The sequence below is a fragment of the Hemicordylus capensis genome, chromosome 2, assembly GCF_027244095.1.
Source record: "Hemicordylus capensis ecotype Gifberg chromosome 2, rHemCap1.1.pri, whole genome shotgun sequence".
NCBI lineage: Eukaryota > Metazoa > Chordata > Lepidosauria > Squamata > Cordylidae > Hemicordylus > Hemicordylus capensis.
Genome location: NC_069658.1, coordinates 323,417,553 through 323,434,280, shown reverse-complemented (window position 1 = coordinate 323,434,280; position 16,728 = coordinate 323,417,553). Strand labels below are relative to the sequence as shown.

At 43.5% G+C, this 16,728-nt stretch overlaps 1 protein-coding gene across 2 annotated transcripts in view; it reads right to left on the bottom strand.

Annotated features, from left to right (window-relative positions):
• DCAF1 (DDB1 and CUL4 associated factor 1) overlaps positions 1-16,728 on the bottom strand; it is a 92,715-nt gene that overhangs the window by 50,268 nt on the left and 25,719 nt on the right. For both annotated transcript variants that reach the window (XM_053291112.1, XM_053291111.1), the window contains exons 6-13: positions 13,171-13,308; positions 12,316-12,789; positions 11,932-12,033; positions 7,470-7,628; positions 6,280-6,459; positions 2,671-2,880; positions 2,105-2,274; positions 1,768-1,892 (exon numbers count right to left, since the gene is read on the bottom strand). In XM_053291112.1, coding sequence (XP_053147087.1) covers positions 1,768-1,892; positions 2,105-2,274; positions 2,671-2,880; positions 6,280-6,459; positions 7,470-7,628; positions 11,932-12,033; positions 12,316-12,789; positions 13,171-13,308 — 1,558 coding nt within the window. The remainder of the gene's footprint in view (positions 1-1,767; positions 1,893-2,104; positions 2,275-2,670; positions 2,881-6,279; positions 6,460-7,469; positions 7,629-11,931; positions 12,034-12,315; positions 12,790-13,170; positions 13,309-16,728) is intronic.

Sequence of the window (16,728 nt, the reverse complement as noted above, 5' to 3'; positions counted from 1 at the left end):
GGTGTTTTAGGAACCTGCAAAGCATCCGAGCTAGTCATCATCTACATTGAGGCTGTATAGGGAAAAGCCCCTAAACATTGATCCAGATGGCATCATGACCAGGGATCCCAAAATAGATTCAATGTTGCGAAGGAAATGAAGCTTCCTTCGAGGCAGACTGTGTCAATGGGAAATGAGATCTGAACATGGCTGACAAAGGAACTGAGGGCTGAGCAGGTGGGTTCCTCGACAACATGCGATCAGTGGAGAGCAATGGAGGTGTTGACATTGATGATGTTGGGGCCCCAATAGAGGTGGATGGTATCAGAAGTAGGGCTGATGACGTCGAGATTGGAACTGGTATCAACGCTGAGTCCTGAGAAGTCAAGGCTGGAGGAGTAGAAGCCTGCTTGATGATCTCAAGATGATCTCTTGACGAATGGGAGTGGACGACCCGAACAACCAACCGGGATGGCCTTCGAGTATCAATTGGCATAATGATGTCGATCAAGTAGACAGGCAGGTGTCGAAGGCTGTGTATGGCTCAACTTCAAGGTCAATGTTGACAGAAATGCCAGCATCTGTGATGGTGGTTTGACTGATAGCAATGCCAACGATCGGTGGTCTTTCATGGCTGGTGTAGAGCTTACTGTGGTACTCAAGCCTGTGGCTGTCGAAGATGAGATATTTGACATTTGGACTTTGACGTTGAATCCTCCTCCCAGCGTTTCTTCTATACCTATGGTGGCCATCCTTCAAAACATCTTTGGGGCTTTTGAAGGTGGTTTGATTGGTAATACCGAGGGTGTCATTCGAAGTTGAGCCTGACTGACATCGTTGATGTAGACGGTGCTGATGTTAGAGGAGATCATGGCATTGGAGTCGGTGAGCATAAGCCTTGTTCACAAAGGGCTGCTCTCAAACACAATTCCCTGCTCTTCTGAGTTTGTTTTTAAAATAATAAACAAATTTTGCAGGTGTGTGAGTTGTAGTCTTTCCCTAAGCAAAACAGACAGAGGTCATGCCCGTCTGAAGAGGGGAGGGACTATTGCTAGCAAAGCCTTTTCTGCTGGCTCCCAGGAGCCCCCCTTGTTTGTGTTTGAGTCTCCAGGCTTAGAGATCTTATTCTGTATATGCTCAGGAGCTTCACAGCACTGTGAGCTCCAACTGGTCCTGCAGCAGGAGGAACAGCGTTTAAAAGTCTTTTGAAGTCCATAGAGACTAAGCCAGAACATGAGGGCAAAGAAGAAAAAACAGTCCAAGGCCAGAAAGGATAATAAGCAAACCATAAATTTTCTTTGTCTTAAGAACCAAGCATGAGGAGCAAATCCCAAGTGAAGTGTTCACAACGGTGGTAGAGAAGGAACTGAGCTGGAAAGTGCTCTGCCGCCGGATATATCATGCACTCTATATGTGCGAAGGGTGGAGCTTCAGAGTACTAGGAGGAGCTTGAAATCCTTCTGTAGGCGCAAAGCCCATATTGTGAAGGATACTGGATCACCATTTGTTATGAGTCCAAGATAGATACAGTCAAAAGAGGAAAATAAAAGCAAAATGGACTGGAATGATCACAACAGTTATTTTTCTGGATCAGGAATCACCAGCTCCATATTTGCTTGTATGAATCTAGTCTGACTGATTGTTACAATCAAGTTAACATGCCACAGATTGCTTAACTTTTCCTTAAGCCAGTCATGCCTAGCTAGATACTCACTGCGCTTTCAGCAACTAGAAAAGTTGTTGACAAAGGACGGATATAAACAAATGAAGAGGTCAAGTCTGACATACCCACAGTGGAAACAGTAGATTCTGCCTCATCCAGCACATCCACTGATTCTGCTAACTGTAACTGGATTTTTGGAACCACAGTAAGGATGGCCAGGACATCCAAAGCATAACGCACCGTATCGTTTCTGGTAAACAGAATCAGATTACACATATTTCAGAGTGCCATTAAATACTTTTGAACAAACTGACTACACAAACTACCACATCAGAAGAATGTGATTTCAGGCTAGCAGAGAATGCACAGTGCACATGTGCCAAATGTTAGCCTGGAGCAATTGCTAGTCCCAAGAGCAGGGTACATTACAAGACTGTGCTATGATACGCTAATTATTCTCACCTAGCATAGTAGGTCTTCCAGCTGCACGCTACTGAAATGAGCAGGAGCATGAGAGGCACACAGGATAGCTTGAGAAAGACCTCTGCTGGTTCCCAATACAGCTGTGCTGGCCCATATTCTATTAGAAATTCCATCATTTCTACAATCTGTTCGTGTGTGTAGGAACAAGCCTGCAAGAAGGAGGAGGAGGCAGCAGCATTTAAGCAGTCTTTATCACCTACTTTAAGATGTTATGAACTCAAGTTTCTCGGAGCATTTTATATTTAAGATGTCTGGTCCCTCTTTCCACAAGTACATTCAAACTGGCGTGTAAACATTAAAAAAAAAAAAATTACATCCAGCTCCCATCAGGAGCAACCCCAGCAAGAGTACCTGACTATCATCAGGTATATGGTCTGACTATGATCAGATCTAGGATACTGACATTAACAGCAATAGCAAGATTCTTATCCTCCGGGAAAGGATGCAATCAGTGTATTAGACATAATAAAAAGCACTCCCATAAAATTATCTGAGGAATGACAAGGGCAAGTAATTTATTAATCTCTATAGAACACACTACTCACTTTATATGGAGGCTGTGGATGGACCAAAATCCCACCTTCTGTGCGCTGAAGTGACTGTTTCACCTGTTCCACTTTGATGGCAAGATGTGCCTCAAAATATCTGCGCATGGCCATGCAGGTATGTTTCCCTGTTTGGCGGCTGGCAAAGATCTCATCATCGCTCATCAGTGCACCCTGATTTGCCAGGTTTAAGATGTCCAGAGTGCTGATCTACAATGAAAGAATCTTGTCCATCATTTTATTCCCTTGAAATATAATCAAGGCTCATTAGCTTCCTTTATAATTCTATTGAAATAAGAGCCTCCCCATCTCTGACAGCTTTTAAAAAGTCTTTAAAAACACATTTCTTCACCCAGGCTTTTAATTAATGTTGTTTTAATGCTGTTTTAAAATATTATTTTAAAATTGTTGTAATGTGTGCCCCCCCCCATTTTTGTCTTAACAAATGTTTTACTTTGTTTTTATTCTGCTGTAAACCGCCGAGAGATGTAAATTTTGGACAGTATAAAAATGTAATAACAATAACAATAACTATTATTATTATTATTTCTTGTTTACACAGTCAGACAGGTGTTATTGACTGGTTTGTTTTATCCAGACATCGAGTCCTTCCCAAGGACCTGGGATGGCTGAATTTTATCATCAATACTGTTGGTTATTATAGATATTGTCACAAAATATAGTAGGGGTGTGTCCGAACCGGTCTGGAGGCCATTCTAAAGGCCTCCGAACTCTCCAGACCGGTTCGGACCTGGCCGGTCGGGTCCAGGTAGGGGGTCTTCCTTTAAGGGCGGGAGGGCTTGCTTACCCCTCCCGCCTCTTTGCCCCCTCCAGCGCCCGTATTCTACTGGAGGCCCGGTCTACCCCGGAAGCCCGGTCTACCCCGGCCTCGTCCCGGCAGGTAGACCGGGCCTCCGGCGGAAGTTCTATCAGGAGTCCTATCGTGCGTGCGCGCGCGCGCCCAAGGCCCCAGTTGGGCCCAAGACTTTGCCGAGAGAGGAGCTCTGTTCACGAGCTCCTCTCTTTTTTGGAAAGCAATGTGGTGAGCACTGGGGGGGGGGGGCGGCGGGTGGGAGGGAGGGAGGGAGGGCGGGACGGCGGCAGTAGTTTACTTTGGCCCTAATCCGCTTGCGGGGGGGGGCGGCTGGTTTCCAGCGCCCCAATTACACAGTAGAATACGGGCGCTGGAGGGGGCAAAGAGGCGGGAGGGATAAGCAAGCCCTCCCCGCCCTAAAAGGAAGGCCCCCCTTCGGTGCCGGTCCGGACTGCTCCGGACCATGCACATCCCTAAAATATAGGCTGTTCCCAGTAAAGCTGCTAATTATTATTTCTTGTTTACACAGTCAGACAGGTGTTATTGACTGGTTTGTTTATCCAGACATCGAGTCCTTCCCAAGGACCTGGGATGGCTGAATTTTATTATCAATGGTTATAATCGTCGCAGATTATAGGCTGTTCCCAGTAAAGCTGCTTTTTGTAATTGGCTGATGGTGATTTCTGTGGCCCCTATGGTGTTGAGGTGCTCTTCAAGGTCTTTTGGAACTGCACCCAGGGCGCCAATTACCACTGGGATTATTTTGGTCTTTTTCTGCCACAGCCTTTCAATTTCAATTTCAAGATCTTAGTATTTTGTGATTTTTTCTATTTCTTTTTCTTCTATTCTGCTATCCCCTGGTATTGCTATGTCGATTATTTTGACTTGTTTTTCTTTCTTCTTGACTACAGTGATATCTGGTGTACTGTGTGGCAGATGTTTATCTGTTTGTAGTCGGAGGTCCCATAATATTTTTACATCTTCATTTTCTTCAACTTTTTCCATTTTATGGTCCCATCAATTCTTGGCTACAGGTAGCTTGTATTTTTTGCAGATGTTCCAGTGTATCATCTCTGCTACCTTGTCATGCCTTTGTTTGTAGTCAGTCTTTGCGATCTTTTTACAACAGCTGATTAGGTGGTCCACTGTTTCATCTGCTTCTTTACAAAGGCGGCACTTGCTGTTTGTGGTGGATTTTTCTACTTTTGCTCTTCTTGCATTTGTTCTTAGTGCCTGTTCTTGTGCAGCCAGTATTAAACCCTCTGCTTCTTTCTTCAAGTAACCATTCTTAAGCCATTGCCAGGTCATGGTGATGTCTGATTTTCCAGTTATATTGTGTAAATATTGACCATGCAGGGGCTTATTTCTCCATTTTTCTGCTCGGTTCTTGACTTGTTCTTTCTTGTAGGCCTGCTTTCTTTCATTGGTGTTGAATAGTTTCTCGTTATTGACCATTTGAAGTGCATCTTCTTCACTGTCCTTGATATATTCTGTTTACTGTTTATTTGTTTATTTTGGCCCAAGGCCAGCATACTTGATATATTCTTCAAGGCCTCTTTTCTCCTCCTCTGCTGTTTGATGGACTTGCAGCTTTCCTCTTCCACCTGAGCTGTGAGGGAGGTATAGCCTATCTACATCACTGCGGGGGTGCAGAGCATGATTGATGGTCATTATTTTCCTGGTCTTATGATCCAGCGTCTCTAGCTCTGCCTGGATCCAGTCTATTATTCCTGCAGTGTATCTGATAACAGGTATAGCCCAGGTGTTTATGGCTTGTATGGTGTTCCCGCCATTGAGTTTGGACTTGAGGATTTTTCTAACTCTCCTGATGTATTCACTTCCAATTTTTCTTTTAACTTCAGTGTGTGCAGGGGGCGGGGGGAATTGGAAGTGAATACATCAGGAGAGTTAGAAAAATCCTCAAGTCCAAACTCAATGGCGGGAACACCATTATTTATTATTTTAATATTATATATTATATATTATATATTATTATCATCATTCAAAAAAAGGACAACAAAAGTCTAAACTAGATCCTTCTTGACCAAAGAAAGCCTTTGGAGCGATGTTAATTGTACTGTCAGAACTTTCAGACACATAAGCAAACTAATAAAGTAACAGTTACAAATCTTTATACATCTTCCATTTAAGAATCAATATTCACTTTAAAAACAAGATTTTAGCAAACAGCTGCAGTAGAGGAGAACAGCTATTTTGCAGTACCCCACAAAAGGACCAAAACATGAAAAGGCATAACAGGGAAAAGGCATTATGTCACTGCAATTCACTTTGTCCTCTAAACTTAGTGCAGTAACATTATACTCTCTCGTTTAATGTTAAACCCTCTAGCCTTTGTTAAACCCTCTAGAAGATGAAAGAAACTGCCTCAGTAGTCTGCTCACCTTGTTAATAGAGACTATGGACTCTCTCTCCAAACAGTACTCAAGTTAGCCTCAAAGGTTACCACTACCCACCACCAGCATCAACTAGCTACCCGAACATCTCTGAAACATAACATTTATGGAGTGTGAACAGAAGATAGGCTGAGCACCAGGGAACCTCAGTGTTTCAAAATGCACCAGTGCTAGCAGCAGTCACATACAGTTTGTGGCTTTGTGCTCTCTGCTCTGTTATTGCATTGCAGAAAAGCAGAGCTGCTGAATAGATTATATTCTAGGCATTACACAATGCAAAGTAGCTGCAACCAAACGAGAGAGACAGCACACATCTCAGTCTCCACTTCAAGAAATAGAGAGAGAAAACACCAACATGAAACAAACTACTGCAATACTTACCAAGTTAACTAGGCGTCTTAAGCCATCATGCCTATCAAAGAGCTCCAAGACTGCACGGAATGAGAAACAAATAGAGAAGAACATGGTAGCATGGCAGCAGCCCGAGGCATGAGAGCACTCCATCAACCACAAGGTATAGTTCACAACATCCGATAGCACGTTGTGGGGGTGCATGCACACCTACAGAACAAGCAGATATAATGACAATCTTCACTTCCAATCATGGAAACAACACGTCAAGTGTGCACTTTATCCCCTGGCTAATCCCCACATCAACTGGTAGTCATTGTTGTAAAGACTAGGCTCAATTACTAAATTCAGACATCTGGTAGAGTCACTGCAAACCCCTGGAGGCTTAAATCTGAAATGGGATTGGATGGGGTGATTAATTTAAAAAGTCAACACAAAAAACAGCTGCAGCTGACAGACCTAAAACTAGGCATTTAATAAAAACATGTGTGACCTGAACTTGAAAGCTAAGAACAGAGAAACCAATTTCTAAAATGTTTGGGCAAAACACACACCACCATTATGTTGGCAACTGAGAGGCACTATAAAGACCTTTTCAATCTCCTCATTTTCCTTAAAACTACTGGATATACCAAGCTCAAACCAAGCTAGTCAAAACTCATTCTATATTACATGAATGGGTTACACCATGTGTGGCCTAAGTATTACCATCCTTGGAGTTTAGCTGGTTTGCATGCAGGGATAAAGACCCAGAGAAGTTTTACCATGGACTGCTACAATGAAGGTAAAGGTTCACTTCAATGTCAGGGTAAGCTTCACGCATTCAAGAAAGTGGAAAGTGCCTCCCCTGGAATTAATGAGGCCGACTGTGCAGACACTAAAGCCATGCTATGACTTCAGTCAGGGAGCATATTGTTCACTGGTGACCCAATTTCACTTCTAGCAATTTTCCTTGAATTAAGGTAGATACTGACAGCCTACTTACTGATGACTGACAAACCTTCTTCCCATTAACACCTCCCACATGAACAAGCTGAAAAAATAGTCAAGAGGAACAGCCAACATACGATGGAAGTGTCAAGTGATCAGGATATCATGAAATAATTCCACCACCATGTGAAAAGCATTGTTATGTGAATTCAAGCAAGAGGAACCTACCATAAATTGAATGTTCAAGCATTTAAAAATATTTACAACTGCAGCTGTAAATGGGGTCTTACCCTTTCCATGGCATCCTGATTGTAAGACAAATAATATAAGCACATAGAGACACCTGTAGCTGCCATGGAAGGACGAGGGATCTCCAGCAGCTTCTGTACACCCCCATGAGCAACAAACTCTGTTGCAAACTTGTTGTGGAGCAGCAGTGATGCCAAGTGCTGTGGACAGAAACAGCAACCTTAATGTGGAAATGACCAGCCATCTCTCCATGATCTCCAGCACAAGCGAAAAGCTCTTCTGTTATTGGTATACATGGCAAAGGAAAGATAAGACTATCTTCAATTTGCACTTGTCACCTAAGGGCACACAGCTAGCCTAGATCTGTAAATACCACCACCTAACTCAAACACACCTATAGTTACATATTCCAAAAAAGAAATTAGATATGCCTTTATTTTAAAACTTAAAAGAATATTAATATTTCAAAGAATGTTCTTTGGAATATTATTCCAAAGTACATTCTTATGCTATCTTGCAGAGAGGTTATTGGAAAAGGCCTAGTAGACATCATAAATCCTTCTCTAAGGGAAAGCATGATGCCTTCCTGTCTTAAGGATGCAATTATTAGATTTTTTTTAAAAAAAGAAACCTACACTGGATCCCTCAGAGCTAAGCACTCTCAGGCCTGTCTCTAACCTCCCATTGTAGGGCAAGGTAATTGAAAGGGTGGTGGCCCCTCAGCTCCAGTTCATTTTGGAGGAATCAGACTATCTAGACCCATTTCAAACTGGCTTTGGGCAAATTAAGGGGGGGGAGATTGCCTTGGTCAGCCTGATGGATAATCTCCAATTGGGGACAGACAGTGATTCTGTTGGACCTTTTGGATCTTTCACCAGCTTTCAACACCATCAACCATAGTCTCCTCCTGGCATCTAAAGTCTCTTGAGCAGAGATTGTTACTCTTCAAAATGAGAACTTTCACATGGAATATAGGAAGCTGTCCTATACAAAGTCAGACCATTGGCCCATCTAGCTCAGTAGTGTCTACCCAGACTTGCCAGTCAAGAAGGATCTAGTTTAGACTTTTGTTGTCCTTTTTTTGAATGATGATGATAATAATAATAACAACCATCAACCATAGTCTCCTCCTGGCATCTCCTGCCTCTTGAGCAGATTCCAGATGGTGTCGCTTGGAGATTGTTACTCTTCAAAATGAGAACTTTCATATGGAACATAGGAAGCTGCCCTATACAAAGTCAGACCATTGGCCCATCTAGCTCAGTAGTGTCTACCCAGACTTGCAGCGGCTTCTCCAAGATTGCAGGCAGGAAGCTCTCTCAGTCCTATCTTGAGGATGCCAGGGAGGGAACTTGGAACCTTCTGCATGCAAGCATGAAGATGCTCTTCCCAGAGTGGCCCCATCCCCTGAGGGGAATATCTTACAGTGCTCACACATGTAGTCTCCCACTCAAATGCAAAACAGGTGGACCCTGCTTAGCAAAGGGGACAATTCATTCTTGCTACAAGACCAGCTCTCCTCCCTATAGAGTCCTGCAGGGCTCCACACCGTCTCCAATGCTTTTTAATATCTACATGAAAGTGGTGGGAGAGATAATCAGATTTGGTGCAGGATGTTATCTGTATGCCGACAACACTCACATCTATTTCTCTATGTCAACATCAGGAAAAGGCATAAACTCCATAAATGCTTGCCTGGAAGCAGTAATGGGCTTGATTAAGGATAACTAAGTAAGATTGAATCCAAATAAGATGAAGGTACTTATTGTGTGCCAGCCACCTAATGGCACAGCGGGGAAATGCTTGACTAACAATCAGAAGGTTGCCGGTTCAAATCTCCGCTGGTATGTTTCCTAAACTATGGGAATAACCTATATCGGGCAGCAACGATATAGGAAGATGCTGAACAGTATCATCTCATACTGTGTGGGAGGAAGCAATGGTAAATCCCTCCTGTATTCTACCAAAGAAAACCACAGGGCTCTGTGGGCACCAGGAGTCGAAACTGACTTGATGGCACACTTTAACTTTACTTATTGTGTGGGGTTTGAACTCAATAGACAATTTTGATCTGCCTGTTCTGGAAGTGGGGTTACACTCCCCCAGAAGGAACAGGTGCACAGTCTGGGAGTACTTCTGGATTCCAATCTAGCTCTGGTGTCTCAGCTTGAGGCAGTGGCCAGAAATGTTTTCTATCAGGTTCGGATGATACGACAGCTGCATCTGTTTCTGGAGAAAGACCTTAAAACACTAATACATATGCTGGTAACCTCAATACTCAATTATTGCAATGTGCTCTATGTGGGGCTGCCTGTGTACGCAGTCCAGAAACTGCAGTTGCTGAAAACTGCAGTAGTGAGGTTGGACTCTGGGTCAACTTACAGAGATCATAAAGTGTGCCGTCAAGTCAATTTTGACTCCTGGAACCCACAGAGCCCTGTGGTTTTCTTTTGGTAGAATACAGGAGACGTCTACTATTACCTCCTCAAGTGCAGTATGAGATGATGCATTTCAGCATCTTCCTATATCGCTGCTGCCCGATACAGTACCAGCAGGGATTTGAACCAGCAACCTTTTGCTTGTTAGTGAAGTATTTCCACACTGTGTCGCATAAGGTGGATACAGAGATCATATCACACCTATATTAAAAGAACTACACTGGCTACCAATATGTTTCCAGGCAAACTATAAAGCACTGGTTGTAACTTATCAAGCCCTAAACAGCTTACGTCCAGGGTACTTAAGAGAATGCCTTCTCCATTACAAGCCCCTCCACCTATTGAGATTATCCAGGGAGGTCCGCCCACAGTCTCCATTGGCTCATCTGATGACTACTCAGGGAGGGCCTTCTACATTGCCATACCAAAAGTTTGGAATGCACTCTCTGTTGAAGTACAAGCCTCCGCATCTCTGACAGTTCTAAAGAAGATGCTTAACGCACATCTGTTCACACAAGCTTCTTCTTCTTCTTCTTCTTCTTCTTCTTATTATTATTATTATTATTATTATTAATTCGATTTCTATCCACCCTTCCAAAAATGGCTCAGGGCGGTTTACAAAGAGAAACAACAAACAAATAAGATGGCTCCCTGTCCCCAAAGGGCTCACATTCTAAAAAGAAACATAAGACACACCAGCAGCAGTCACTGGAAGTACTGTGCTGGGGGGGGGAAATGCAGGTTGGGTAGACTAATTGTGTTTGTAAGGGTTTAAATTTATGTTTTGAATTATTATTATAGCAAGGGTAAATTTTATAGCTGCTGTTTCACGAAGAGAGATGCGCGGGAAGTCCACTTCTGTTTATTATGTTTGTTATGAATGAATATTATTACTGTTAAAATCAATAAAAATTCAGTTTGGGGAGAGAGAGAAAAGGAAGTACTGTGCTGGGGGTGGATAGGGCCAGTTACTCTCCCCCTGCTAAATAAAGAGAATCACCATGGTAAAAGGTGCCTCTTTGCCCAATTAGCAGGGGACTAACTGGGTTTTAACTAGATTTCTTTTAACTAGATTTTAAAGTGAACTATTTTAACTGCTGTTTTTATTATGTTTTGTTTGTTTTAAGTTTGAGACAGTATACAAATACAGGTCGCCCTAGTTATTCACGGGGGTTCCCTTCTCTCTTATAGGTGCAAATATGGAAACTGTGAATAATGAAACCTTACCCCATGGGGATCTTTTTTAAAGGGCCAAAAAAGCAAGGCAGTGGCAGAAATAGGAGAAAATCGCAGCACCTTATTCTCCAGCAATGCCACTCCCAAACCTGAAAACAGTTGAATTTTGGGCAACTATTCACCAAATATACTTTTTTAAAGACACAAAATAGCAATCTGCTGTAAAATGGTGGCTGGAAATGACATCAAAAGTAACATTAACCTCAACCAAGAGAGACAGGCTGCAAAAGAGAATGACAAAAAATGAAGCCCTTCTAATGCAGCAGCACAGAATTGGCTGAGGGATCAAGGCAACGGAATGGCACATTTATCTGGGACTGCATTATTCAAATTTGAAATCTTTCTTGCCCCACAATGAGGATCCAAACTGGACTAAAGAGATATTAACACTGCAAAATGACTGCTTTAAAGCAGTATTTCTTATGACAAAATCTGAAAGCTTTGGTTACTGAAGCACAAAGATGTTAAGTAATGTATTCAAGTAAAATACAGTAAATCCAGGATCAGAACCAGAGTCCACCTGTTCCTAAACACTCAGCCTTCTATAAAGATTCTTTAGTCCTAGTACAGTACACCTTTGCTGAATGACAGGGCCAAAGTAGTCAGAGGAAGAATATTTTGTGCAAGAAGTACTCCTTCCCCCTTCGACAAAATGAGGAAAGAGGAAGGGTGAATTTCTCAAACTTATAGCAGAGAAGCATATACACAAACTAGATTGCCACTTTTGCACCGCTTATACAGGTTCAAAGACACTCACAGTTCTAAAGACAGCAAGCTACTGGCTTAGTGTTGCCACTGGTTAACAAGCAGCTCACAGTGCTGTTAGTACCTTTAGGGCTTCAAAAGTGAGCAGCACATCATTGGTCCTCTTCAAATCAATATAGATCATCATCAGCTCTCTTGATCCAAGTTGCATGAAGATGGGCAGCAACTGATGAAAAAAGCAAACAATGTGGTTCATTGCCCCCCAAAGTTTGACAAGATTAGTTACCTGTTTGCATATTCCTAATTTTTACAGAAGAACACCTCCTTGTCTTAACTTAAAGTAGTAACAAGAGACAATTAAGAAAATTTAAATTGCAGGTCTTCTTACACTTACGTGCTCTTTACGTGAGGCTCAGAAAACAGCTTCAAGTGATCATTCTGCTCTTCCATAACACAATATAATGTTCTCATGACAGACACTTCCCATTTTTCCCCTTTTTGTACTCACCTCTTGGTACTCCCCTAGGGGAGTTAAGTACTGCAGAATTAGTCTTTGCTCTATAGCAGGGGTCAAAGGATATAAACTATAGTTTGTGCCAATCACCCACGGAGACATCTCTGACCAGCTGCTATTAGACAGTTCAACAAACATCTTTTCTGGGTCCAAAGAGAAACCAAGTTTTTGTTTTGCTTTACGAAAATTCTCTCTTTCATGCTGCTTCTCTGGTTTTTTAATGGCAGAGTTCACCCTACTACTAGTCTTGTGATTTGAATCAAGATTAAATGAGATTTCCATGTCCCCTGTAACTTCCTCCTGCTCGCCATCCACAGCCATCTCTCCATAATCCATGTCCACAGCCTCTTCATCTAAAGGCAACAAAGGGTCTGATGGCACTTTTCGAGGACTGGGCCGCTTGTTTTCCTGTTTCGTATTTATTTCATTGACTTGAAGCTCCCGTAGGCGCTGAAGCACAAATGCCACCTGCCACAAAAAGACAAGTACACCTCATTTTCACATAAATCAAGCAATCACCCAATTTACTCAAGATTTTAAATTTTACATCAAGCCACATCAAGAATACTGCCAGCTATAGAAGCAGCAGCCTGAGACATGATACCAAAGGCAGGAATATGAGAACCAACACAGAGATATGTTGTTCCCTCTATTTACAAAGATCAGGCATGAAAACTTCCTACAAAAGAAGCAATGTGCAACTTTCCTGCAATTTTTCAAAAGGAACTGAGACTTCTGAAATTACATTACTTATTAAAAGAAATAAGGAATGCAACTCCAGTTGCAAACAACAAGTTTTGCAATGGTCCATGCCAGAGAGAAGGAAAATGCTATTAACATGGGCATTACCAATTGAGAATTCTCATCTCTGTAGTTGGCAGCAATATCTTGATTCTCCATGGCACCTCCTAGCAATCCAGTTGCATATGTTCTCAAAGGCTGATCTGCCTCCCTTGCCCACTTGAAGAGATTCTCGACTATTCCTTCCTAGAGTCAAAGCAAAAAAACCCCCAACATTACAAGACACTTCAAATTCTCTTCTCCATAACCTATACAAGGCATATTCAACTTATGCCTAATAAATGAAATTTACAAAGAATCTGAAGATCCTTGAAGTAATCTTAGTTTTCCAAAGTTTACCCAGGATTTTCCAGGTAGAACAATTAATACTGCTTAATGTGGATACTTTCCACAGAAGTCCACAAGGGTGACACTGTATTTATATTTGTAGTATAATTTATATTGTACTTTGTTTCACTTAGTATCATTAGGACTCAAGATCCATAAAACGAAAAAACCCCAACAAAAACACCCTGCTCTTATAGGCATGCTCTAACATAGTGTGGTATGCATATACAGGAAATATTCAATTCCTAGCCATAAAACAGGTTGCTTACCTGTAACAGATGATCTGGTAGTGGTTCTGCCATCCATAATAGTGGGTTCTGTGCCTGCGCAGATCAGCTTCGGTTAGAATTCGCAAGCTCCTCGCGACGCCCTCAACCGCCAATGCACGCGACTGCGGCACCCCCTAGTGGCGGTTGGGCATCCCATTTAGCCAGTTTCTTGATGCCCGACTACCACTGATAGACTGGTGCCTACAGTTAGCAATGCTGCAGAAGGTTGGGCCTGCAGTGGGGTAGGCTGGGCGGGTCTTATGAATGGCAGAACCACTACCAGATCATCTGTTACAGGTAAGCAACCTGTTTATCTGGATAGTGCTTCTGTCCATTCATAATAGTGGGTGATTAGCAAGCCACCCAACTGGTGGCGGGTGCCCAAACTACTGCAGCACTTGTTGCCTGCCCAAACTCAGCTGCGGCCGCCGTCCAGACATCTATTGCATAGTGTTTAATAAAGGAATGGTGTGATGCCCAGGTTGCCGCTGTGCAAATGTCCTTGAACCTAATGCCTGCCAGGTGGGCTGCCGATGTGGTGTAGGCCCTAGTGGAATGCGCTCGTATAGTAGCCGGCGGGGTGACCCGCTGTACCTCATATGCAAGCCTAATCAGTTCTACCAACCAATAGGATAGCTTCTGCCGTGAAAGGGATAAGCCCTTATGTCGGCCCTTTTCGCACACAAACAGGCATTCTGTCTTCCGTATTGGTTGAGTCACCTTAAGATAGTAGAGAAGAGCCCTTCGTACATCTAAAGAATGCAAGGAGCGCTCTAAGTCCGTAGTAGGACTTGCAAAAAAGGTTGGCAAGACTATATCCGTATTCAGGTGAAAATCGGACACAATCTTCGGTCTGAACTCTGGGTCAAGGCGCATGACAACCCGGTCAGGGTAGATCTTTGTGTAAGGAACGTTGATACGAAGAGCCCTCAGCTCACTAACCTGCTTTGCTGTGGTGATAGCTATCAAGAAGAGGGTCTTCAGAGTGGCCAGTTTTAGTGATGCCAATGCCATTGGTTCGAATGGTGGCTCCGTCAAGGCCACTAGGCCAAGGGAGAGACCCCACTGTTCAGTTGGTGTCCGAACTGGGGGATAAAGGTTAGTGATACCCTTAAGGAAGTCCTTATACCTTGGGTGCGTGAACACGGTCTTCCCATCCCATCCGCTTTGCCGGGCTGAGATTGCTGCCAAATGAACCCTGATTGAGACATTTGCGAGGCCTTTCATTTTAAGCATGGTGAGGTAAAGAAGGATGTTCCTCAAAGTGGCCTGTCCAGGTGAAAACCCATGGGTCTTGGCATAAGTGCAAAATCTATGCCACTTCGATCTGTGGTTACGTCTGGTTGACGCCTTTCTGGTGTTAAGCAAGATTTTCTTCAGAAGTTTACCTTCCAGGCTGTCAGATTTAGTACCGACAGGTTTGGGTGTCGCATCTGGTTTTGCCCCTGTGTGATCAGATCTGGCCACCGGGGCAGCCATTTGAAACTCCCCTTGGAGAGTTTGAGTAGCTGTGTGAACCAAGGCTGTCTTGGCCACCATGGAGCAATAACAATCGCTTTTGCCTGTTCATGTAGTAACTTGGACACCACCCTGGTCAATAGAGGTATTGGTGGGTAAGCATAGAAGTAGCTCCGAACCCATTGGTATTGAAATGCATCGCCTTTGGATAGGGTACCCTGACCCATCCTTGAACAGTACTGTCTGCACTTCTTGTTCTCTGATGTCGTGAAGAGATCGACTTCGGGCGTTCCCCATAATAGGAATAGCTGTTGTAGAATCAAGGGATTCAACTCCCATTTGTGTTGATTTATCACCAAGTTCCTGCTGAGGGAGTCTGCCAGGAAATTCAGAGTGCCTTTGATATGTATTGCCCTCAGATGAATCCGCTTGGGTATACACCAATTCCAAGTCCTCAGGCTGAGGTTGCACAATGACCGGGAGACTGTCCCCCCTTGTTTGTTCAGATAGGCAATCGCGGTTGTATTGTCCATTTGTAACTGAACACACAACCCTCTAAGTGAACTTGAAAGGTTTGCAGAGCCTTGAACACTGCCAACAGCTCCAAGCAATTGATATGGAAGCGAGCCTCTGCCACAGTCCACAGGCCCTGCGCCCTGAACTCTCCCAAGTGTGCTCCCCACCCCGTCATAGAGACGCCTGTCGTCAGCATGACATTGGGTTGAGGAGATTGGAAGGGCACACCTCTCAATAGGTTGTCCTGTATTGTCCACCAACGCAGGGAGATCAACACATTCCTTGGGATATGAAGTTTTTTGGATTGTGCCTCGGACCGTGGGTGAAATGCGCGTAGAAACCACTGTTGCAAGATTCGTAGACGTAGTCTCGCATAAGGCACTGTAGTGGTGCAAGATGCCATGAGGCCCAGCAACACCTGGATTTGCCTCGTAGGTTGTGTGGGCGTCAGAATGAATGTCCTCACTAAGGCCCGAATACATTCAAAACGGTCATTTGGGAGGTACGCTTTCTGCTCCACCATCTCCAAACGTGCACCGATGTATTGGAGGCAAGTGGATGGCCGGAGGACGGATTTTTTTCAATTGATGAGAACTCCGAGATCCTCCAACAAAGTTGTCACTATTGAAATGTGAGCTAAGAGATCCCCTCGAGTTCTGCCTGTCAAAAGCCAATCATCCAGATACGGATAAATCAAGACTCCCAATGTTCTTAAATGGGCTATAATGACTGCCACGCACTTTGTAAACACTCTGGGCGCAGTGACTAGTCCAAACGGCAAGACGTTGTATTGGTACATCTCCGTCCCTAACGTAAACCGAAGATACTTCCGATTATTGGCCTGTATTCCAACATGGAAGTAGGCATCTTTCAGATCGAGCGTCGCAATCCAGCGTTCCCCATGAAGAAGCGGAAGGATGGCTTGCAATGTCGTCATTCAAAACTTTTTTACTTCTATGTATTGATTGAGCCACCGGAGGTCCATTATGGGGCGGATGCCCCCATCCCATTTGGGGATTTGAAAGTAATGGGAATA